The sequence below is a fragment of the Maniola jurtina genome, chromosome 18 (genome assembly GCF_905333055.1).
Source record: "Maniola jurtina chromosome 18, ilManJurt1.1, whole genome shotgun sequence".
In the NCBI taxonomy this organism is placed as follows: Eukaryota; Metazoa; Arthropoda; class Insecta; order Lepidoptera; family Nymphalidae; genus Maniola; species Maniola jurtina.
The window spans coordinates 4,266,747-4,291,082 of NC_060046.1; the positions used below are offsets into that span (position 1 = coordinate 4,266,747).

At 36.9% G+C, this 24,336-nt stretch overlaps 2 protein-coding genes across 2 annotated transcripts; one reads left to right on the top strand and one right to left on the bottom strand.

The window, feature by feature from the left end:
- Window positions 1-621: 621 nt before the first annotated feature.
- Window positions 622-16,783, bottom strand: LOC123874414 (ejaculatory bulb-specific protein 3-like). The gene is made up of 5 exons (XM_045919721.1): window positions 16,532-16,783; window positions 15,691-15,862; window positions 10,227-10,345; window positions 3,047-3,224; window positions 622-2,056 (listed from the first exon to the last, which is right to left on the bottom strand). Exons 1-5 carry the CDS (start codon window positions 16,541-16,543, stop codon window positions 1,917-1,919), a joined length of 621 nt encoding a protein of 206 aa, XP_045775677.1. The 5' UTR covers window positions 16,544-16,783; the 3' UTR covers window positions 622-1,916.
- Window positions 16,784-17,637: 854 nt separating this feature from the next.
- On the top strand, window positions 17,638-20,056 carry LOC123874408 (GATA zinc finger domain-containing protein 14-like). Its single transcript, XM_045919715.1, has 2 exons — window positions 17,638-18,401; window positions 18,860-20,056. Exons 1-2 carry the CDS (start codon window positions 17,919-17,921, stop codon window positions 19,478-19,480), a joined length of 1,104 nt encoding a protein of 367 aa, XP_045775671.1. The 5' UTR covers window positions 17,638-17,918; the 3' UTR covers window positions 19,481-20,056.
- The last annotated feature ends 4,280 nt before the right edge of the window (window positions 20,057-24,336 follow it).

Sequence of the window (24,336 nt, forward strand, 5' to 3'; positions counted from 1 at the left end):
ACAACATTCATTAAGCATAGGCAAACATCACAGTCTTTTTATGCATAATGTTTGGTCATGGCTTGGCTTGCAGCCAATCTGATTGAACCAAGCGTTGGTTAGCAAAACAAACGCCCATCCTGCCCATCCACACGTCGCTTGCCAATGCTTGTCCTATGGTCATTTGTTGTTTGCCACAAGCCTGAAGCGGCTCCATCAGGTATGTTGTTTGTCGCAATCATGAGGCGCCGCTATTAAAAAAAAAAGTGATGAAAAAATATATAATGATGATTACCTACTGGGCACCTACAACCTACTTAATATACAGGTACACATTTGTAGCGGCTGAACCATAGACTTACAATTTTTGTACATTCTAAGCCTATGGGCTGAACACCATTATCTAATCATCCTCGCTCTGTTAGGGTTCCGTAATTATGAAAATCATATTAATTTGGATGTATAAAATATTTCTTTTCCAAGCTAGAACATCCCAATAAACCGTGAGAGAAAAACCCAAAAATGTTCGTTTGTTTAGCTAGAGATATAGATAAACCATTAAACGCTTTGCGCTCATCCCATGTGAGACTTTTTGAAGGAAAATAAATTGTGGGGTAAAGGATGCGTAAAGTTAAATAAATAGGTAAGCACTTTTATTTTTGGTTTTTATTAAATCACAAGTAGCACATAAAAAGAAATGCATTGCAGATAGGTACCTAGGTAAAGTTTAAATAGATATAAGATAAGTACTTAGGTAGATCAAAATTCACTAAGAAAATAAATATGCAAGTATATAAGTAGGTATAACTTCCAATAATTTTTTTTTATATACCTACATAGTTAATAGGTACATTTTTAGATTAATCCTACAATAGCTAATGTAGGTACCTATGTATAATTTAATTCTTATTTTAAAATATTTACAAATTTTGTATTTCTCAAATCGCTAAATGGGTAATGGGCATGCATGATAGATAGGTATTTACATTTTGTCTAATTTACATGGTAACGAGACGAGCAAGTGAATAGTGACAGACGTGCTACAGTTTATCGTGATTCGTAATCTAGATGGCGATACCTAAATATTTGGATCTGGATCCTCCAATCAATATAGGTACCTATTGTTCGCGATAGGTCGAGATGGCAATCGTAGTAGGTAGGTACATAAGGTGAGGGGTGGACGTCCGCGCTGTCATAGTAAGTGTTGCACGAGTTCGATAATAATCGAATAATATCACGAACCAGAATCGCGAACCAATAGTTAACTGGAAAAATATTGAGTACCATTACCTAGATAATAATTACTAGATATATATATATAGCATGCCAGGGGCACGCCCCATGCCACAGATAATTACAACTGTGTGGGCAAACAAGAGAAAACTATATTTGCCTAATGGGTATTGGGTACAGTAGGTAGGTCAAAGCCATAATGTTCACAATATTTATTGACTAACCCCCTGAGACCTATAGAGCGTAATTTGACTTTGCTCAGACCTAAGTTTTAGTTAAAACAAGACAGATTTATGCCAAGTTTGAGGAAAGTATAGCTCTATTATAGATCTTAGGTTGAGATCTTTAGGGCCCACTTTGGCTTAGCTCAGACTTAAAACGAGATAGCATTATACCGCTGGCATAAATCTGTCTCGTTTTAACTGAAACTTAAATCTAAGCAAAGTCAAAGTGCGCTCTATAGATTTCAGTATTTTAGTGTGAGATTTACAGAGCGTAATTTGACTTTGCTCAGATCTAAGTTGAGTTAAAACGAGACGTATTCTAGCAAGAGATTATATACATATGTCTCGTTTTAAGTCTGAGCAAAGTCAGAGTGCGCTCTATAGATGTCGCCCTTAGTCTAAGATTGAATTTTTTTATCCTTATACTACTTTAGCATAATTTATTAATTATAATATAGTCCAACATCTATTTATACAATGTTAACCGGAATATTGCCGTACGATCTTCGCCCACTGTTGCGGGAAGTTTCGCTGGACGTACGAGAGCGTGCGTTGGATCTGTCTTGTCTCTTGTGGGGAACATTGGGGGCACGCACCTCGCAGTACCAGTGGTGCAAGAGCTGGAAAATTACAAAATTAAAATAAGTACATAGATAAACTGACTGAAAAAATCTAATGGTAGTCCTTCGAGCCGGACAACATGAAATGACAATTTATGTTTATTCGTAGGTACTTACTAGGTACCTACTCTTTCTATCCCATCGACTTCGCTAACATGGTAATTTGCTGCTGTTTAAGCTTCTAGGTAACCTTGCCCAGCTTGCCCAAAAAATACCCAAACGAACCAGTGTTAAATTTAAATGGTTGGGAAAATAAATAGGCACCTAAAGTCACTATTAAAAATAATGAGTCTCGATATAGTACCTAGGTATTTCGATGGTCAAATTCAGTACTTAGGCAGTACCTAAGTAATTAGAATAATAGTTGGTACTTGAGACATCAAAGCCATTAGGTATATTTTAAACTCTAACAAGACTCTAACTTGAATTTAACTAGAAATCTGCGAGTTACGCCATTGCACAAAGTTGTGACACTATAAATTGGTGTAGCCAATCGGTATAAAAACGCGAGAACAAATTACCTACCAGTAGCAGCTTTCGATTGTCTGTTTTTTGTCAAAACCGCTTATTACCTTGACTGTGAATTTAAAAAAACGTGTTTGGAAAACGGTGTAGGAACGAAAATGTCGCAAACCGACTAGGTAGATCGGATAGACATATAGGTATACCTATCTATCTACATTATGTACCTATAAACGCTATCCTAATAACGGCCAAAGTTAATAACAATCAATCCATAATAATCTGTGGATAAGTTACTGTACTTTATAACGAATCTCCACAATTCTTACAATACGATTCCCTTACTCGTTCCAGCTTCCATTTTTCCCACCAATTACTATATTGAAATACCTATTGGGACCTTCAAAAGAAGAGTTAATAGGCAGCTTCTAGGGATGCGCCCTCAGCCTTAGGCTGCATCATCAGCTGCTATTTGGTGTGATTACAGTCAAGCGCATGCCCATTTAGAATAGAACAAACAAAACTTACTCTTTAAGCGTTTTCCAATAGGATCACACGGCGCCTCTCCAAGGGCGCATTTGAGTTGTCTCTGTATGAACCGCTTGTCATTGAGGGCGTCTTCTAGAGCAGTGTCTGACACCGCGGGCCTCGGAGTCTCTGCCGCGTAAGTAGCCGCTAGAGTGCACAACACTAATATGTAGATAACCTGGAATTAAATAAACACACATCACTACGTATAAATAGAAAAGTCCTGGCTCAAGTGGGTAGCAAGTGAACCCTGGCCTTGTGGTCGAAGACCCTACGGGAAAAGTGAGCTAGAGTGAGGGAACTGTCGATTTGATCCTGAATCGACGATATGTAACATATTAGGCTATTGTGACGTGAAATCAAAGAAAAATAGGGCTAACTTAATAGCTCATTCACACTGTGTGAATGCTAAATTGTGAATCACACAGGCTGCGTAAGCGTTGCGTAAACGTAGACGTAGCGCGTACCATTGGAACTGAATGAAACATGGCATAGTACCACTTGCGTAGCATGAACGTTACTTCTAGGGGTTCACGCGCGTCACTAGGCGCGTGTCACGTGTACGTGCTGCATACGCAATTGGTATGAATCGGCCATTAAGCTACCCGTGTCAATAATGTACTAACATTTGCCGCCGGCCAGTAACGACGAATCCTCGAAGTTTTGTAAGAAGTTCCCTAAGTGACTCATCAAGCCTAAAGCTAGATAGATGATGAGAAATCAGGTACAAGGCTAGTTGGGAATAATGTTGAATGGTGCAGGGCTAAAGAAACTGGGACAAAAATGCAGGGAGCAACCGGAATGACCCAAACAAGGGCGACGGGCAAACCCAACTTTTTAATAATAAACACTCGCCATTCGTCATTGTCGTCTGACTACGCGAATTGCTTAATAAATAATTAAATTCCTGAGCACGTATCAGTGGTGTCAGTGTTATTTTACAAGCCTTTGATTACAATCGCGATTCATGCAGTGCGTGTGGCACTTATCACAGCTGACGATTCAAGCGTGGTCCAGTGACTTTCATTGATTTGCGATTTACCTACCTTAGAGTGGCTGTTTTAGGGTGGATAAACGGAGTAAGGCCTCAGCCATTCCAAGCACCGAACTTATTATGTTTTTTCTTAAATAAATTACAAGCCGACATACATACGTATGCATACATATATACATACAGGTAGAACAACACATAGGTGGGTTCCCAACGAGTCACACCCACTGACAGCTACAGCTACTTTGGGCTTCGCCGCAGTCGGGTAAAAATAGCAAGCACACGAGCAGGCGGATCAGCTGATGTTAAGTGATTACCGCCGCCCATGGACATATTTTGCAGAACTCATTCAGAGAGGAGACCCGTGGTCAGTAGTGAACCGGTGAAGTATTGCTCATTTGTACCTACCTAATTAATTTCCTCATATTATCTAGGTAAAACGTACTTATACTGGCTAGGTCGTTAGGTCGTCCAATTCACGAATAGATACTTAGGTAGATACGAGTATTATACAATAGCTAAGAAATGTATGTCATTTAAAATTTAAAAACATATGTTATTATTATTTATAGCCTGCAAATCTATAGAAAAACCTTGTAAGATGGCCGGCCGATTCGTCTCAGCCTTGTATAAGTATAGTCGCTACTTTGAAATGGGAACATGAGAAATAAAGAGATAAGCCTTGTCGACATGATAATATATTATGTTTCCGTTGCCAGGCTGCACTCAAGTCTACACTAATATCATGAAGAGGTGTTTAAAGTTTGTAAGTTTGGTTGTATGAGGTAGGTAATCTCTGAAACTACTTACTTATCCGATTTCAAAAATACATTCACTTATATTACATAATAAATAGCTATATTGTGCCCGTATGCTATCTCTGCCCATAAAGTAGAAGACTAGATATTTCAAATGCGAAACTGTGCTTGGTTTTTTCGGTATGATTTTTGCATGTATAATATACATAATAAACTACTACTTATATAATAGTTAAAGACTTGTCGTCAAACGCAAGCCTATCATCCAATAAAAATAAAAAAGGCTACTTTTTACCGAGGGAAATCAAAGAGTTCCCAAGGGATTTTATTAGATTTTTATAGATTTTATGCACACAACTCCGAAAAGTTAGTGGTGCGTGCCCGGAATCGAACCCCTGAACGATTCATACCTACCTAGTTCTATTGTTCTAGATAGCCTAGATTTTATCTATCTATACAAAGATTAAGAAACATTTCACGACTTCGATATGCAACAATAATTTTACCCTCATGGGAAAACATTATGCATTATTTACAAACCGCTGTGTGACCTTATTTACTTCTCAAGACTAAACAAAGCCCCATTGATATAAAAATCTACACTTCAATGGCCTATTTGATTAGATTATCCGTTCTCTAAAGAGCTTGCCTGAACTTAGATTTAGATTTATAGAGCGCACTTTGGTATATTGATCGGCATTTATCAGCTGTCTCGTTTCAACTTAAGTCTGAGCAAAAGTCAAAACTGTAGGTATGCCCTATAGATATCAGCCTTAGACCTCGTGTAAAAATAAAGCTTTCTAAACGTTTTGAAATATTTTAATAACCCCCGACCCAAAAATAGGGGTGTTATAAGTTTGACTTGTGTATCTGTGTATCTGTCTATGGCATCGTAGCTCCTAAACTAATGAACCGATTTTAATTTAGTTCTTTTTGTTTGAAAGGTGGCTTGATAGAGAGTGTTCTTAGCTAAAATCCATGAAAATCGGTTCAGCCGTTTGAAAGTTATTAGCTCTTTTCTAGTTACTGTAACCTTCACTTGTCGGGGGTGTTATAAATTAATTTACACTTGTTTCTGAGCTAACCTATGTCTTTAGAACTTTTAATACAGATAACTTCTATTTTCTTACAATAGGTTACAATGACTTATTGCTATATAAATTATAATAATCCTATCTGTGCTTGTCTGGCTGTTTGCTAACGCTTCACGACCCACCTTTTTGACCGATTTTGAGGAAAGGTATAGAGTTAGCTCACATTCCGGGGACAGACATAGGTTTTATAACCCATAAAAGAGTTCCCACGGGATTATTGAAGACGTAAATCTACGTGGTTAAAGTTGCAGGCATCATCTTTTGAACATGACCTCTTGTATAGCGGATACGGCTACTTTTTAGGCTACTTTTTAACCCGGAAAATCAAAGATGAAGTCGCGAACAACAGCTAGTAAATATCATCATCATCATCATCATCATCAGCCTGTGGACGTCCACTGCTGGACATAGGCCTTCCTTAAAGAGCGCCGCCACACCCGGTCCTCAGCCGGTCCTAGTAAATATAGGTAAAAAATATTACACAACTGCCTAAATAAGTGGATTTACCTACTAAGTAAATAAAGGTCATTCAATCATAAATATTAGATTTTCTTCGTTATTTTCCGCCACAAGCCACGAACCTATATGACATGACAACATGACCATGTAACACAAAAGAGCAAAAACATAGGTAAGAACCTACTGCATACTTATTACAAAAGACAAAACCCGAAAATGAGGATAGTTACCTGCCGTCAAGTTCAAGTAAATTATAATTGTTTAAGTATTTTAATTGTACTCAACTATCGCCCTTCACCCGGTTGTTTTCATGAGAAAAATAATGGGTTGGTACCTACCTCTTCATTAGGATATCTTTTTCTTAATCTTAGATTTACCTACAAGTTCGTGTATAGTAAAAAAACCAAGTGCGAGTCGGACTCGCACACGAAGGGTTCCGTACCATCGTAAAAAAATTTTTTTTGTGATGTAAGCACAAATTGACGGTTTTAGGATTTTTCGCTTTCCTTGTGCTAAGGCATAATCTACCTACCTTTCATGATTCACCTACAACGGGAAGTACTCGTAGGTACCTACTCTATAGGTTTCTTGACAGACACGACAAAGACAGACAGACGGACAACAAAGTGATCCTATAAGATAAGGGTTCCTTTTTACCTGACTACGGCAAAGCCGAAAGGAAGGGTTATGATTTTATTTCCTTTTGAGGTACAGAACCCTAAAAATCGGTCAAGTGCGAGTCGGACTCACACTCGAAGGGTTCCGACTTCCGTGCCATGGAAGGATAAAACAGCGCCAATTTAATTTTACAGCGCCAAGTGCTGATTGGCATGCATACAAGTTTAAAAAAAAAGTGCCAATTGGACTCGCAAGTTGCACTTTCAAGACCGGTTTTTTATAGTCTGAAACTTTGAAGTATCCAGTCTGACTATGGTAGACCAAAATAATTAACTTGTAAGGAACCCGTTGATGTCTTTAGTATGAAGCGTGAACACGAATTTTCCGAAAATCTAACGAACATTTTTATGAAATTTCTTATTGAACAAAAAAATTTTACGTGCGAAAAACTAATAATGATGCAACAAAAAAAAGTTTTCACGAAATAGAATACGAGTTTTTTTCTGAAAGTTGACCAGAAACTTGCTGGTGATTGGACATAATAGCTTAGTAATTTACCTACCTATTTTTCTGGATTAATGTTAGTTTCACTGCTTTCTACATTGGCTAATTACGTGGGCTATAAATTAATATACAACGCATAATAATATTACCTATACCTACATAAAAGGTAGGTACGTATTGCATATTGCAATAAACCTCATTTACTACCTACCTCCTTGATCTCTTATACTTGTTATATATTATGCTATTCTATCTACCTATAGGTACATATTATTTCGAGGGCATTTTATTAAGGTTCGATTAAAATACAGAGAAGGTAATAAGTAATTGGAGACATAAAGGATCACTACAAGCTGAGCAAAATACATTATTTTAGTCTTCACTCACACTTAAAAGTCAGTAAAAAAAACCAAAAGAAAATTACATTGTCACAAAAAAACCCTAGATATTGAACAAAATTATGCCCTTCGAGTTAAACAGTCTGCATCGAAACATATCGAAAGCTCGAAACGAGTCACAAACAGGAAAACGCATCAAACGAAACACAAAAATCCCAACTCGTGCGCTTACCTGCATCGTTATTCCTTACAACACTTTTACTTTCGTATGAAATGACCCGGATTTGGATTTGTTATGATTTCTAAACTGTTTCACGGGAGCGCACGAGACACGCGTTTCGACTGAACGGAGAGAATGCTCAAGAGGCAAGTCGGTCGCTGTCCGTCGTTATGCCGTAACAACTTACTTAACTCGACGCTCCACCCCACCTTCGCCGGCTTCGATGTGCGTATGCATTCGTTACGTGACAATATAATGGGTAAAGCCTGGATTTCACTATTTGTTTTGCACGCTCTACAGGTCCTAGTATCAAAGGCAATAAATACATCTACTCATCTTCAGCTGAGATTGTGATATAATAAAGATCAGGGCAGGCCACGTCTGCCACAGAACTGATAGCCGCTAGCCGTTAGATAGCGTGTTCTGGAGTGGAGACCGCGTATCAGCAAGCGCAGTGTGGGACGACTTCCAACCCGCTGGACTGACGACCTCAAGAAGATAGCGGGAAGTGGTTGGATGGGGAAGGCGGAGGATCGTGTGTGGTGGCGCCCTCTTGGGAAGGCCTATGTCCAGCTGTGGACGCAAACAGGCTGATTGATTGATTATAAAGATCTCTTCTTCTATTCGACACGACATCATTTCGAAAAGTCACTTTCCGCCCAGCGTATAGATGTAAATGGAGCAGCAGACAATCCGTGTAATCCTAGCTTAAATCTATACTTATAATAATAATACTTAATCAAATACCAAGCAGAGCTACTTTTTATTATGTAAAAGATTCTAACTTAGTAGATGTCATTTTGTTTTATATTTGTATCTGGGTCGTAAACAACCGCAACAATTTGTGTTACAAAATAAAATGAGTTTTTGTTTTGTTTTCCTGGTACCCACCCAATAACTTATAAAAAACAGATTTGTTTTAATTAATCTACCACGTCTAAGTTCGGAATGCCTTTCCTACCGAAAAGAGCCAGCAAGAAACTCGGTGGTTTCCCTTTTCAAAGATTCGATATTATGCCATCTCTACCTACACTAATATTATAAAGAGGTAAAGTTTGTAGGAAGTGATCTCTGGAACTATCAAACTGATTTTGAAAATTTTTCACCAATAGGTGCATCCTTCCTGAGGGGCATAGGCTATATTTTACTTCCAAGCACTCATGCGAAGCCCGGGCGGGTCACTAGTCCATTCTAATATTATAAATGCGAAAGTGTGTCTGTCTGTCTGTCTGCTACCTTTTCAAGGCCCAAAAGTTTACCTGATTCTGACGAAATTTGTTACAGGGTTAGCTTATATCCCGGGGACGGACATAGCTTACTTTTTATCCCGGAAAATCAAAGAGTTTGAACTCTTTGATTGGTCTTTAAACCCATCCGCTTAACCGATTTGTATGAAATTTGGTACCGAGGTAGCTTGCGTCCCTGTAATTTAACATAGGCATTTAATCCCGGAAAATCAAACCGTTCCCACGGGATCTTTAAAAACCTAAATCCACGCGGACGAAGTCGCGGGCATCCTATAGTATAAAATAAATGATTGCAGCCCCACACATCGCTGGAGCGAGCTGCAGTCAAATCCACAAATAAAACCAAATCGATTTTAAAAATGAGTCATAATTTAATTTAATTTTAAATATTACAAGAACAAGATGCAGGTAGGTAGGTTCCTATTTGAAAATCAAGGTCAGTGATACAAAAATAAAAAAAAATTACAAAAGTATATTTCGCTCTCACATGAGCAGTTGTACAAATAAAAGTATTGAGTGCGTTTCCATTGAAGCATAGAATAGCGGAATGGAGTGGAGAACTGACGAGAGACGCGTTGTGAACAATTTTACTAATTTCAAATTTTTACTAATTAGATTTCTCATCATCTGACAAAAATAATATTAGACAATTCCTACATATCTGGTCTACACATCCACGCTACTCTGCTTCACTGGTAACGTAGGTACTGACTGTCCACGTCGAAATATGGATAATTCAAAGTCATCATATTAATTATTGTGGTACGTTCCCGCTATTCACATTAAAATAGTTTTCATTTCCTCAAGAGGAAGGGCTTCATGTAAGTTTATTAATACGTTTTCATAAAATTAACATATAGATTTATTTATGTATTTATTTATTAATATGGCAGTGCGTCTTCTATTTTCAATGTAACAAAACTTCAGCACAATTCAGCCATATTGACGGACGATTTTCGCCCACTCCCACGGGTAGTTCCGCTGGACGAAAGCGAGGGTACGACGAATTTGACGGGTCTCTTGCGCGGAACATTGTGGACACGCGCCGCGAAGGACGAGTGGCGCGAGCGCTGGAAAAAAAAAACTTTCATTATATTCCTTCCTCATTGCTCAGAATCGTGACACCTTTCCGTTCCCAGCAATGAGGAATATTAATCATCATCATCATCATCATCAAGATCCAACACATCGCTGGCCCACTACTGAGCACGGGTCTCCTCTCTGAATGAGAATGGTCTAACTAAACTAAAACATAGTCCGCCACGCTCGTCCAGTGCGGATTGGCAGACTTCACACACCTTTGAGAACACTATGTAGGACTCTCAGGCATAGATGGTTTCCTTCACCGTTAAAAAAGTGGTATTTAACTAACTGCCTAAAAGGCACAACTCCGAAAAGGTAAAGGTGCGTGCGATCGAACCCTTGGCCTCCAGAATAATAGGCAGACGTTTTAACCACTAGGCTATACCGTGACTTTTAGAGGGATAATAAATTAATAGGAATTATACTACGAGATTTCTTGGGATAATAAATGCGGTGGGTTCCCAGATCCTTCCGCGTGAAAAAATATAATTAAAAAGATATTTTTAGGTACATCAATACTAAACTATTTAAGTAGGTATTTCAAATATGAAAAGAATTGCCGCGTTTTTGTCGTGTTTATTTTTTTACGTAATTTCTTTATGTTTGCAGGTTTTCTTTCACATTAAAAACAATAAATCAAACGAAAATAATTGTTACATGAGGTTATATATGTTAACAGTACGATTAAAACTTGAAACTCATACCTACTTAGTACCTAAAAAATCTTTTAATTCTTAGTAGAACACGCTTATGTGTTCACAGAATCGTTGCGAAACGGAGAAGAAAAGTAAGATGGGGTTTTCCTCTTGAGGTGGTGTTTAAGCGCAAATCTATGCCGCATGACGTATAGGTCTACTAATTAGGCTAAGTAGGGCTTCCAGACCCTAAAATCACACTAGTCACACTAATATTATAAAGGCGAAAGTTTGTATGTGTGTGTGTGTGTGTGTGTGTGTGTGTGTGTGTGTGTGTGTGTGTGTATGTTTGTTACTCCTTCACGCAAAAACTACTGGACGGATTTGGCTGAAATTTGGAGTGGAGATAGATAATATCCTGGATTAGCACATAGGCTACTTTTTATTCCGGAAAATCAAAGAGTTCCCACGGGATTTCGAAAAACCTAAATCCACGCGGGCGAAGTCGCGGGCATCGGCTAGTATAATATAGATTCTACTCTATATTACGCGAAAGTCTTAAATGCCTAAGAAAGTCAGCCATACCTTTTTTAACAGCCAAACATAGGTACTTTACCTTTTAAACCAATGACTTTCTAAGCATGGACACATCGTGGCATACAACACAAGAGCCCAAACATGGCACACGTTTCTAAATTCACCCTATGTAGCTTCAACTGCTCCATTTATACATTCCCGCTAACATTCAAGTCCTGTAAACTAACCTCAGTGATTAAGCCGCAATGTAAATCGATTATTGCACTCGAAGCTGAATAAGGTGATTTTAGAAGCAAACTTGAACAAAAAATGGAATGGAGTAGTGTAGCACTATTAATTTTTGTTATTTCTTTGAGAGATTTTTCGTTTTTGTAAATATGAAACTATTATACTATATCTATACTATATACTATTCTGCTCGTGCTGATTCACTGACTGACTGACTGACTCATTTGATCACCTCTTCTGTAAAATTTTGTATGTTTTTTTTTTACCGATGGTTTCGTATAGAGGACAAAAAATGATTCGGAGGAAAAATATGGATAGAGCTGATGATTGAGGATTTCGGTGAGGAGCACGGCCAGGGTATTGAAGATAGGTGGGGGGTGCTCGAACAAATGTCACTCAGAACTTCATCCAATTGACAGGGAGCTGAAAAATAAAACCAAAATGGCGGATTCAAGATGGGCCTTGAATCAAGATGGCCAAAGGCCTCCCACCAGCCAACCTAAACCAATTAAGAAAATCTCAATCGGCCCAGCCGGGAATCGAACCCGGGACCCTCGTCATACAATTCCACCGCGTTACCACTGCGCACTGAAGGTCGTCAAAAGATCTATCTATACATATAATAAAATTGTAGAAAAGTGGTGTCTGTACAATGGAAATATATATAAAAAAGTAGCAGGGGTTGTTAATAATAACAACCCCTGCTACTTTTTTTTATCGATGCCGAACCCGAAATTGTAATTAATTTTTTTTTGTCTGTTTGTCTGTGTGTTTGTGCACGCTAATATCAAAAACGGCTTATTCGATTTAGATACGGTTGTCACTAATATATTGTAATAAGCTTCACTTAACATTTAGTGTTTATTTCATGTCAATCGGTTCATAAATAAAAAAGTTATGTCAATTTAAAGAATCACGGCGAACATTTTTAACGTACAGATACACGCCTCGCGCCTGAGCGTCCGTGGCTATATAAAGCGCGCTGAGAGCTATTCCACGCGAACGAAGTCGCGGGCACAGCTAGTAATAAAATAAATGTGATACAATAATGGCCAATAGATTTTACATTCAACAAAAAAAAGCTACTCCACAGTTTTGTTTTTCCGACATTCGTGACGCGCCCTTCCATCTGTCTCTTTCCGATGTGCGTGAGAGAAAGGAATGGGAACATTGTAAATAATTTTAGATATTTCTAGTGTTTTCAATGGTTTTACTAAATATTTTACACTTTTTCGCATGTTATCTTACGTAAATAAAATTAACTTACCGGTGGTAAGTCACACCATCTCTTTTCTGCGTCGTTAACGTATTATTTTGGCACTTTTTGATCGCGCATTTAGGCGTCTTGACAGCTTTGCAGTCAACATGCGACTAATGAAGAAAGTGTGCTTACACCAAGTATAAGCACACTTACTTGGTCCCTTGTTATGCGCGCCAGTGCGATGTCCTTGCTTAGAAAGTCATTGTTTTAAACCGACCGACCGATAAACTGGTCAAGAAAAATTAACTAACAGACAAACAAGCAAGCAAGTTAATGCTACAATGTCAAATCTATGTTTGAAATTTCAAGCTTTTGTAGCTCATCGGAAAGTAGGTAAGTTTAAAATCGATTGCAACATTTGTATCGAACTGACAAACAAACAAACAGCCCGAAAGCAATATTTTAATAAAAAGTTGTTAAAACGTCTTAAAAAATAAATGGGAAATCAGAAAAGTTTTCCCTGATGTTTATTTATTAGGACAATGGTGCATGTTACTATTTTATCTGAGAATTAGCTTATGCCCGCGACTTTGTCCGCGTGGACTACACCAAAGCCCTGTTTTTACCCGACTACAGCAAAGCCAAAAAGAAGGGTTATTATTTTAGCAGTCTATGTATGTATGTATGTGGGTGTGTATGTTTGTATTTAGATTCTGTGTGTTCCACCGTGTAGCGCCTAAACTACTAGGCCGATTTTGATGAATGAGGTGCCAATCGATTCGTCGTAAAGGTCCGGGTGACATAGACTACATTTTATGCGAAAAAAATGACCTACATGAAAAAAGTGGAGGTCTCCAAAATTTTTTTTTTGCTATTGTAGTGCGTGTGCGTGTACGTAGTTTAGCGAGTGGGGTGTCAAATGAAAGAGGAGGAGGAGTTCATAAATAGAAATAAATGTATTAAATTTTATAATATACAACAACATTAAAATATACCAAGCGACAGAAAAACAATTTTACTATAATATTTCAGCGTTTATTAAGACGATTGCAGTCGGGTTTTAGTTTTCAACTTTATCTTGTACCTTTTATGGATTGAATTTTTAAAAATCCTTTCTTAGCGGATCTCTATGTCATACCTACTCTCTGCATCAGCCCGATTCATCCAGAGTCAGTCAATCAGCCAGTCAGCCTTTTATTTAAATACATTAGCGGTCAAAAGACTCATGCGGTCAAAAGTAAATTGTACAATACAGTACAAATTCTTGCATTTACTGGTCCCAGGAATGAGCATGAATCATCTAAGTGTATTTATTTAAAAAAATACATTTCATCGTATTGCTGGTTGAATTTTTCCTGTTTTGAATTTTTCATTCTGAGAGGAGATTCTTACTCAGCTGTGGTCTAAATGGAGTTAACGCACTCCATGGCAGCGATAGCCAGAGGGATGCAGGTTCAAACCCTGGCGGTTTGGTAATTTTTAACCGACTTCCAAAAAAGGAGGAGGTTCTCAATTCGTCGGAATCTTTTTTATTTTTTTTATTTTTTATGTATGTTCCCCGATTACTCAAAGACCCCTGGACCGATTTGGAAAATTTTTTTTTTGTTTGAAAGGGTATACTGTGCAGGTGGTCCCATATAAATTTGGTAAAGATCTGATGAATATCTTGGGAGATGGAGAACAGAACTCCTCAATAGATAGGAGCTAATTGCTCGCGATCAGTGTAATAGCTTAGTGAACAGTAGGAATTTAACTGGGCATAGCATATTATAGTACAGTGGGCCACTAAAAATTGTGAAATAAAAAATTTTCAAAAGAAAAATAAAACCGACTTCAAAAACCACAAACACTAAAAAGTACAAAATAACACCTAGGTATGAAGTCGGGCGAGCTTCACTCTTGGATTTCTAATTTTGTTTTAATATGCTCGCTCGACTTCATACCTAGGTACATTACACGTGTAGCTAAATAAAAGTTATTTTTTACTTTTTAGTGTTTGTGGTTTTTGAAGTCGGTTTTATTTTTCTTTTTTGATACTTAAAAAATTGGAACCAACTCACTCCGTAGACCGTATGTCTAATTCCAACTGGATCGCAATGCCCTTCCCCTAGCGCGTGTCCGATGTGGCGTTGCATCATCCCCCAATCAGCTAGCGTTCTCTCCAGTTGATCGCTTGTCATTAGAAGCGGTGAGAGCACTGTTATGCAGGAAAATGCCATAAAAAAGCAACTCACATCGTAGTCTAATTCCAACTGGATCGCAATGCGCCTCCCCTAGCGCGCGTCCGATGTGGCGTCGCTTATCCCCCAATCAGCTAGTATTCTCTCCTGTTAGACGTCTGTCATTTGAAGCGGTGAGAGCGCTGTTTTGCAGGAAAATGCCCTAAAAATTTAAACCAACTCACTTCGTAGTCTAATAATTCCAACCGGATCGCACGGCCTCTCTCCTAGCGCAATTGATGTGGCACTGTATCGTCCGCTGATCAGCTAGGGTTCTCTCCAGTTGGACGTCTGTCATATAAAGCGCTGAAAGCGCTGTTATACAAGAAAATGTCTTAAAATTTAAAGCAACTTACTTCGTAGTCTAATTCCAACTGGATCGCACGGCCCCTCTCCTAACGCGCGTCCGATGTGGCGTTGCATCATCCCCCAATCAGCTAGCGTTAGTTAGACGTCTAACATCTAAAGCACTGAAAGCGCTGTTATACAAGAAAATGTCATAAGCAACTCACTTCGTAGTCTAATTCCAACTGGATCGCACGGCCCCTCTCCTAGCGCACATCGGATGTGGCGCTGCATCGTCCCCCGGTCGGCTAGTGTTCTCTCCAGTTGGACGTCTGTCATCTGAAGCGCTGAAAGCGCTGTTATGCAAGAAAGCGCTACAAACGCGCATGCCACCAAAGTCTAGAAAAACAAATAAAATATAAGTAAGTACTAAAAATTATCAGAAACTTTGTAGATCACATTATTAGTGAAACTACCTAGTCTTACTTAATTTTTTTAAAAGACGACTGCCCTGTCATATTGAAATTTTTCAAAAAATATATAGCCAGTATCACTCAGAGGATGGTGTAAGGATTCTAACGATACCTCACACATCCCAATCTGACTAGCAATTTAGAAGTTATGGTGGAATACGAGTAAAGAAACTCACATAAGTACATGAATCCAGAAAACATAACAAAACTATCCTTTTTTTGGACAGTTGTGTACTAAGTAATCATCAAAATTGGTTCCGTGGTTTTCGAGGAAATCGCGCACAAACATACATAAATATACAAACATACATCCACGCGGCTCGAATAAAGAACTTCCTTTTATTAAATTAGTTTAAAAAAATTAAAATATTGTAAGTATAAATATGTAGGTATACTGTCATTTATTTTCTGGTAGTCAGATACCTAAGTATACTAAATATACGTTGCAGTTTGGTTGCATTCTAAAGCTATTACACACATAAACATCATTTGCTCAATCATCGCATTAACGCATATAAACCAATTCCCAGAATCTTGCACTTATGACCTTACTAAAAAAATACTTTTAAAAATAATAATAAAACAGTATAAATACCTGCATTTTCATTAGAAATCCAATTCAAGGTGTGTGAGTTACCCAAAAAAAGATCGTCGTTGGATGACCGTACCTACTGTGTTTTTTTTGTTATTCAAGTTTGGGCAGCACTCGGCCGACGCATAGGGACTGGCCACAATCATTGAATTAACTAATTCTGGACCACCTCCCCCTTCGCCGGTGATTAGGCGTCAATGTGTCACGATATCTCGTTACTGTGAATTTCGTCTGGTATTATATTAAGCTCAGCGATTTTCTCGTTAAACGGCATTGTTTGATGATTTAGAACGAGGATTACCTACTTAGGGTTCTAATCTTTCTCAATCTTTAATTTGTAATGAATGGATATTTCACTTGAGATTAGTGTAAGTTAATAGATAATCCCCCTAAATCCCAAATGACTTAATATGTAGGGCATCATCATGATCAATTAACCAGGGCCAGTCGGCCCACTATTGAGCACGGATCTCCTCTCAGAATAAAAGGTTTTAGTCATAGTCTACCACGCTAACCAAGTGTGGATTGGCAGACTTCGCATACCTAATATCTTGCAGAACATTATGGAGAACTCTCCGGCATAAATATAATGCCGGAGACTGAATCGCCGGCGACTAGTCGACGGTGGTACTGGGTTTTATGCCAAAGTTTAATCAAACGACAAGCCGTTTGAGTCGAGTAACTAGTTATATAGGTACCTATTGAAGAAAATGATAGATAGATAGAACACTTTATTGCACACAAAAACACATGTAAAGGATCACAACACAGAAAGAAGAAAACAGAAAAAAACAATTGTGTGCAAAGGCGGCCTTATTGCTTGGAGCAATTTTTGCCAGGCAACCTTTGCTGAAAGGAGAAGGAGAAGGAATGATGCTGGTCATTGATGAGTTGATGACCATAAAAGCATCTTCTTGGTCTCACGATTTAATACAAACACTTAAGAAAGAAAAATATTAAAGTTCCAGCGTCTTATTGAAGTTTCGAAGATTTTTTTAATAAAAATTATTTAGGGATAAATAATAATTGCAACAGTAACTAGGGTGAACCAAAATTGTAAGTGGAAACACTGTCTACTTTGCACGTCACACACGTCACAGATTAAATACTAAATAGTGACGCAAAGTAGGTACATACTTGAGCTTATTGTAGGCACAAAGAAGTTCATTTTTCATAAATTTTGCTAGTTTATCTTCCAAATTAATTATATCTTTACATCTAGAAGTGATAAAAAATTTGTTTAAGTTTGTTTTCCTACTGATTGTGGTCAAAAACATGAAAAAAACAAATGATAAAACACCCTAATTAACGACTTGTCATTCAATCATATGGTAGTAATTAATGATGTCAGTGTTTGTTTACTAATGACTATTTTGGTAAACATTTCGCGATGAACCTTCCTGGGACCACAGGGGAGTCCTCGTGTAAGCGTCAAGAAAATGGCGACGGTGTCGAGCCTGAACGCCCACTAAAGAAGGCACGCTTCGCATGGGAAGTAAAGGGGAAATATCATTTGAGAAATGAGTTATCAGAGTCTAAATCGAAGACGGACACCGCTAGAGCCGGCTCCTCGTCGGAACGCGAAGCTAAATTAGTCGGAAATACTGAACAGAATCTCGAAATTTTGGGCGACTATTTGTTGAAGCAGGATTTCAACACATTAGACTCGATCACCGATAGTAATGCTTTATTACCCAGTGCGAATATATCAACAGAAAAACTCGCGTATCCTAGATATGTGAGCTCGTTTGAGAACAGCAGGGACTTCAGTGAAAGTAGTAGTAGTAATGAACGCACAGCTGTTCCTAAGTCATTGGTGTATTCTAATAAGGATGCTGAGGATCAGTGTATAGCAAGATGGCAAGCAAGACAGGTAATACACTAATAACTTTACTATAGTGACATTGTTGTAGATTTTACTCTAAGAAGAATTTTGTGACCATTAAAATTATTACCATCACAATGCTCACAATGTTGATGCCAGGCATGCACGTTTAACTTTTCAGAGTTATGAGTGTTTTCAGTGGTTGAGTATAATTTTTTTTAACAGTAAAGAAAAACATGATGAGGAAACCTATATGCCTGAGAGTTCTCCATAATGTTCTCAAAAGGTGTGTGAAGTCTGTAAATACTCATTTAGCCAGCATGGTAGACTATCCAAGCCAAAACCATCTCATTCTGAGTAGAGACCCCATACTCAGTAGTGAGGCAGCGATCGGGTGATGATGATTCTAAGCACACTCTTAACTCTAGAAGGCTGCCCAGATGATTATGAACTTCTGAAATAAAATGCAGAGACTCCAGTATTCAATATTAACATGTTTGTTTCAGATGGCCAAATGTTTTGTTGACAACACAATAAACCGCGTCCTAGACAACTGGATGATTGCACCCCTCCCCGCGGATATGGATAACAATCGAGTGTTTGCACTCGATGCAGCAGAGTTCATCAACAATCTCCCTGGCGACAACAGTATCGAGAACGAAGCCATACTCATGGCGATATCAGCACACGGATTACAAAATAATTCTAGTTCATGTAGTAATGAAACAAATAATTTATCTCAGAGCAACTTTTCTAGTAAAGATGTGTCTATATCACCTCCTAGTAGTCCTCTACCGTCCGATGATGAAACTATTCAAGAATCAAATCCTTGTACCAATGAACAAAACCAAATCGATGAAAGCTCGTCGAATGATTTTGATATGACCTGGTCATCGAATGATGTAAAACAAAATGTTAACAACAATTTGCCTGTATCGTTTTATCCTGATACATCAAATTTTTCATATCAATATTTTAGCGAGTCTGACAACCCCAATAGTAGCAATACTGGGTATGAGGAAAATGTGAACTCTAATGACAATAATCATTATGACTTTTTAGATGCAGCAGTTTCATTCGCTATACAATATAAAGGATTGACATCATATGGAACAGATTATGGTTAATTTTTTTGTATTATTCATAACTGCAGACTTAAATATTATGTAATGGTTGACAATGACTTTGTTGCACTGGTCAAGTACAGAGCAGGTTAGCATCTGAATGAATATTTAAATGTAAACTTAGTTTCTGCAGTCCTATATGTTATTGACAACCATAAATGGGATACAACTACAAAATTATAATAATATAAATAGGTTTTGGTTATTGCTCTTGCAAATATAAAGCATAAATCATATTCTGGACAGGCTGTTGACACATAGGTCAGGCTGGGATCTTGGTATGGTATTCTGTGAGACACAAAAATCCCCAGTAGGCTTAGTATACGATTTTCATCTCACCCGTGGTGATAGAATTCGAGCATTGAAACACAACTGTTAAAGCAAATTTTACTTTACTGCCTTGTTTTAAAGCAGAAACCTTGTGAAATTAAAATCTGTGGTGCCTACTGAATTTTTACTTTAAGGTGGATGCGACGTGTCTGCCCGCGAAATTCAAATCTTATTTGGTTTTTCGCAATTTGTAAACTAATACGACAAAGTAGGCTTATGGCATTCTATTTGCGACAATAACAGTATCATCCCCACCTATTTATATAAAAATCTTTACTTGAAAGGGTCCAGTTTAAGAAATTAGCTCTAGTATCGACTGTAACTCACAAATTAGTCGATACTAGAGCTTAATTTCTTAAACTGGACCTTATCAAGTAAAGATTTTTATATAAACATGTGGAAATGATACTGTCATTGTCGCAACTAGAATGCCATAATCGTACTTTGTCGTATTAGTTTACAAATTGCGAAAAACCAAATAAAATTTGAATTTCGCGGGCAGACCCGTCACTTGCCCCTTAAATCAAGATTCTTTAATAGAGCATTTTACACTAGCACTATTGTGGTTTGACGCTCGAATTCTGTCAACGTTGGATGAGATGTACTCATACTAACCGTTGTTGTGTTAGTGCTTTAATAGGTTCCATAACTGCCATAGAATTGTAATTGTTACCAATATTGTAAATAAAACTAAATTTTTGTTACTGTTCAGCTGTTTGAAACATTTAACTACTAACAATTTAATAATGATCAAGACTCAGGATTCTTAATAGATACCTACTAAGTATATTATGGTAAAAAACTAATGCAATTAATTTTAGTCTGGAAATTTTATATCCATCTTAATTCAACATACTTTTTATTAGGTACTTACTGTGCTGATTTTAATTTTAGGATCCCCTGTAATTTACTTTAGGCAAAATTATATTACAAAAATTCTGATATTGTTTGTTTGTCTGTTCAGAACAAATCTTGTAATCGATTTTATTTGTATGTGAAGATGCATTAACATTTTGTGATATTATTTTTAAAAAGACGCTCCATAATTGACTGTCTTTTATTATAGAAGTACAAATCATTACTGTCAAATTCATATCAGGATAAAGAAATGGATGGAGCGTTTTTATTGATTTGCTGGTGTTCACACAGAATTCTATTGCCCACAAAATTCTCTAAACTAAATTGATGGGTCGAAATCTAGTGCTATCCTTTTTCAAGAGAGCATTTTTTAAAGAATATTAACCATGTTAAACATGACTAATACTCCCCTTTCCCCTCCAATTAAGCGTAAAGATTGTGCCAGGAGTGGGTACGACAATATTGCAACGGGTGGGGTTTGAACCGCCGATCTTTTGGAATTCAGTCCGCTCAACCGTTGAGCTATCGAGGCTCTAAACGGCATTACGAAAGAGATAGCAATATATCTTATAACCTGTCGTTTTAGTTTGGCTTATAGATTATATACAACAGAATTAGCCACATTATAAGAGACAATTCATTAGTTATGTCATACAATTTTCTTAGGAAATGAGAATAATTCAAAGATATTGTGAGGTTCCAAAGTTGCGTCACACTTTAAGGCCTACTTTCCATCTCAAGTGACTTATTATCTAATGAATATTCCCCAAAAGACTAAATATTATGTTCTCTCGTTTGCAGTTTACTAAAGGTTGTTTTCTACTGTTCACGCGGCGCACCGCCCCGACAATTATAGTGTCGGGGCGGTGCGCCACAACGGGTATGGATATGTGAGTGAAGACCTTCAAAATATTCACTCTGACTGTATTAGTAATTGTGACTAATTCTGTTGTAGGCAAACAAACTCTTAACTAAACTAACAGATCTAAATTTATTGCTGTTTCTTTCATAATGCTCCATGCGGTAAAGGATAGCAATAGATTTAGGCCTGTATATTTAGTTAAGATTGTGTATAAGAAGATAGCCATATTGTATGAACTAAGTTATTTGTTAAGTGAAATATTTTTATACATTCTACTTTTATATTTAATTTTGTACTCGAATTTTATTTACTGTACTGTAAAAATTATATTTTTGCTGTTGTGCAATGGAAAATAGTTTAACAGAATTTAAAATAAAATGAAATGGTTTGTTTGTTAGTTTTAGACGTGTATGGCATATTATGGCATACATACTAGAAACCGTGAATAAAGTATGTATATCCAACTTATTTTGTGTTTACTTTTAGATTTTTTAAGTACCTAAGTTACGCCGTCTTATATTCAACCGTCGTTATTATGGGTTCAATCCCTGGCTTGATCCAGTTTAGTTCAAATGATTATGTTCTTTTTAAAGCGTTTGGTCACGATAAATCCAGTGCAACCAGCATAAATCTAAAAATAATAGAAATGAATGAGCTTTGGTCGTAAAAATATATATAATACATAGGTACGTAGGTATATCGTAGTGAAAAAAGTATGGTTAGTATAAAATAAAAAATCCTCAATAACAATTTTATTATTGCTTGTTATTATTCACATAATACAAAATAAACTATGCACAAGTTTAAGACCACTGATGTAATTCTATTTTGAGTTTATAAAATATTCTGAAATACAACTTCTTGCATACACAACAGTAGTGTTATTTGTACTGTGGGCCGAACAGATATTGCAGTTTAATTGAGTTAGGGCTTCCACTCATTACATCAGACCAATTCTGTAAGCCACATTTTGAGTATGCTGGTCTTTAGTAATCTCTAATTAAGAAGTGCTATGAAATCATTATTGACCAAAAAAGTTTTTGATGTGTAAAATAAATGAATCTCAAGTTATATTTTACAATCTAATTGTATGTGTGTATAAAAACCATGTAAAATAACTAAAAATATAAATTAAAATAGAAAGAGCACTTGTTATGAATCCATTAGACATTACAAGCGCTCGAAATTAATTATATTTATTCGATTTCAAGAGACCAAGTAAACGCTTAGTAAGCAATTTAGCTGTGGTTTATGCAGTGGTATTTTTTTATGCTATCCCTTCATTGTATATTCCGTATGGCCCAACGTACATAACACGTAACAAGTGTAACTAATTTACATAGCAGCAGTCTCCCTTAAATAAGTTGTGATGCTCTCACGACAATATTAATATTACATTACATTCATGGCCGCGTATTCTAGATATTTAATTGATTTCTAATTTATAAGTAACTGTACAATTTAGCATTATTCGCCGATTCATTAAATATATGTACAAAAAGTTCTCTCATCAGCCAAACCTCTAAGCGATTACAACTACCTACAATTAAAACTTTCCCAAAAAAAAATAGTACCTAAGTTGCCGATTTAAGATTCACATATAATCAGGCAGCGCGTCGCAACTTAATAAATTATTTCACCCGTGACATTATTTCATGGACTATAATTACATGACTGTAATAAGAACTCTATGTTACAATATATGTCAACTCTTACCGAGTTCTGATTTCTGATGCCAGCTAACGGTTATCAGTGACTTATGGCACTACGCTGTTCAAGCACAGCACAAAATTCATTTTTAAATAAACGAGTGTCGTGACTCGTGGATGCTGCGCTGAAACGGTGCGGTATGTATAAGTCAGTGATGACCTTTAGTTTACAATTTTTGTTTTGCTTTATGGCTTTTAGTAGCCGTAGACAGATAGTGGCAGATAGAGTACGTTTTATTTTGCTAAATAGGTTTGATATGGGCAAGTTTTTCATTCGACCATGGATCTTTCGCAATCTTTTTATATTATAAATTACATAAGTATAAACTTAAATATGTAGGTACCTATTTCGATAAATACCCATCAATACAAAATTAGGTTTTATTAATAGTCGACACGATAAAATTTGAATATAACCTGACAGGTTTATACTTGCCCGCGATTAAGAGGTTTTTAAAGTTTGGACCTGGATTAGATATATGACAAAAATAATATAGTATCTAGTAATACATTAAGTGATGTTTTATACAAATCATTATACTGGCCAATAAACCAAAAATACCGTCTAAAATTATATAATCTATAAAAAAATGAGGATGGATCAATTGAGTGTGAAATTATTGTGTGTTTATTAAATAGTTTGACAACCATCACCTTTTTTGAAATATAGGTAAGTGGTAAGTACCCTTGGCATCAAAAAAATAGATGAATTGTTTTTTTTGTAGATGTCATGGTATTGAATATAAATAAATAGTTAATCAATCTCATATTAATCACATAATTATATAAATAAGTAAAATAAATAACTGTTGCTTAAGCACTATTTTGCTGCGTTTCGATTTTAATTCACAAATGAATTAACCGTAGGTATGAATATTTGGGGTAAAAAATACATGGGGGTTTTATCTAGCGGTCAGTAAAAGAGCCCATTTTACTTGAGTTCGAGTAAATGAAAATCATTCAAAATAGTTTGCGTTTCGTAAGACGTATGTACAGTACCTTTACCTTGTATACTAACGTACAAGCAACGTACAAACGCAAATTATTTCGGAAGTTTCGTCTACTTAGAAATCCATGTTCAGCGTAGCAAATCTGTTGTA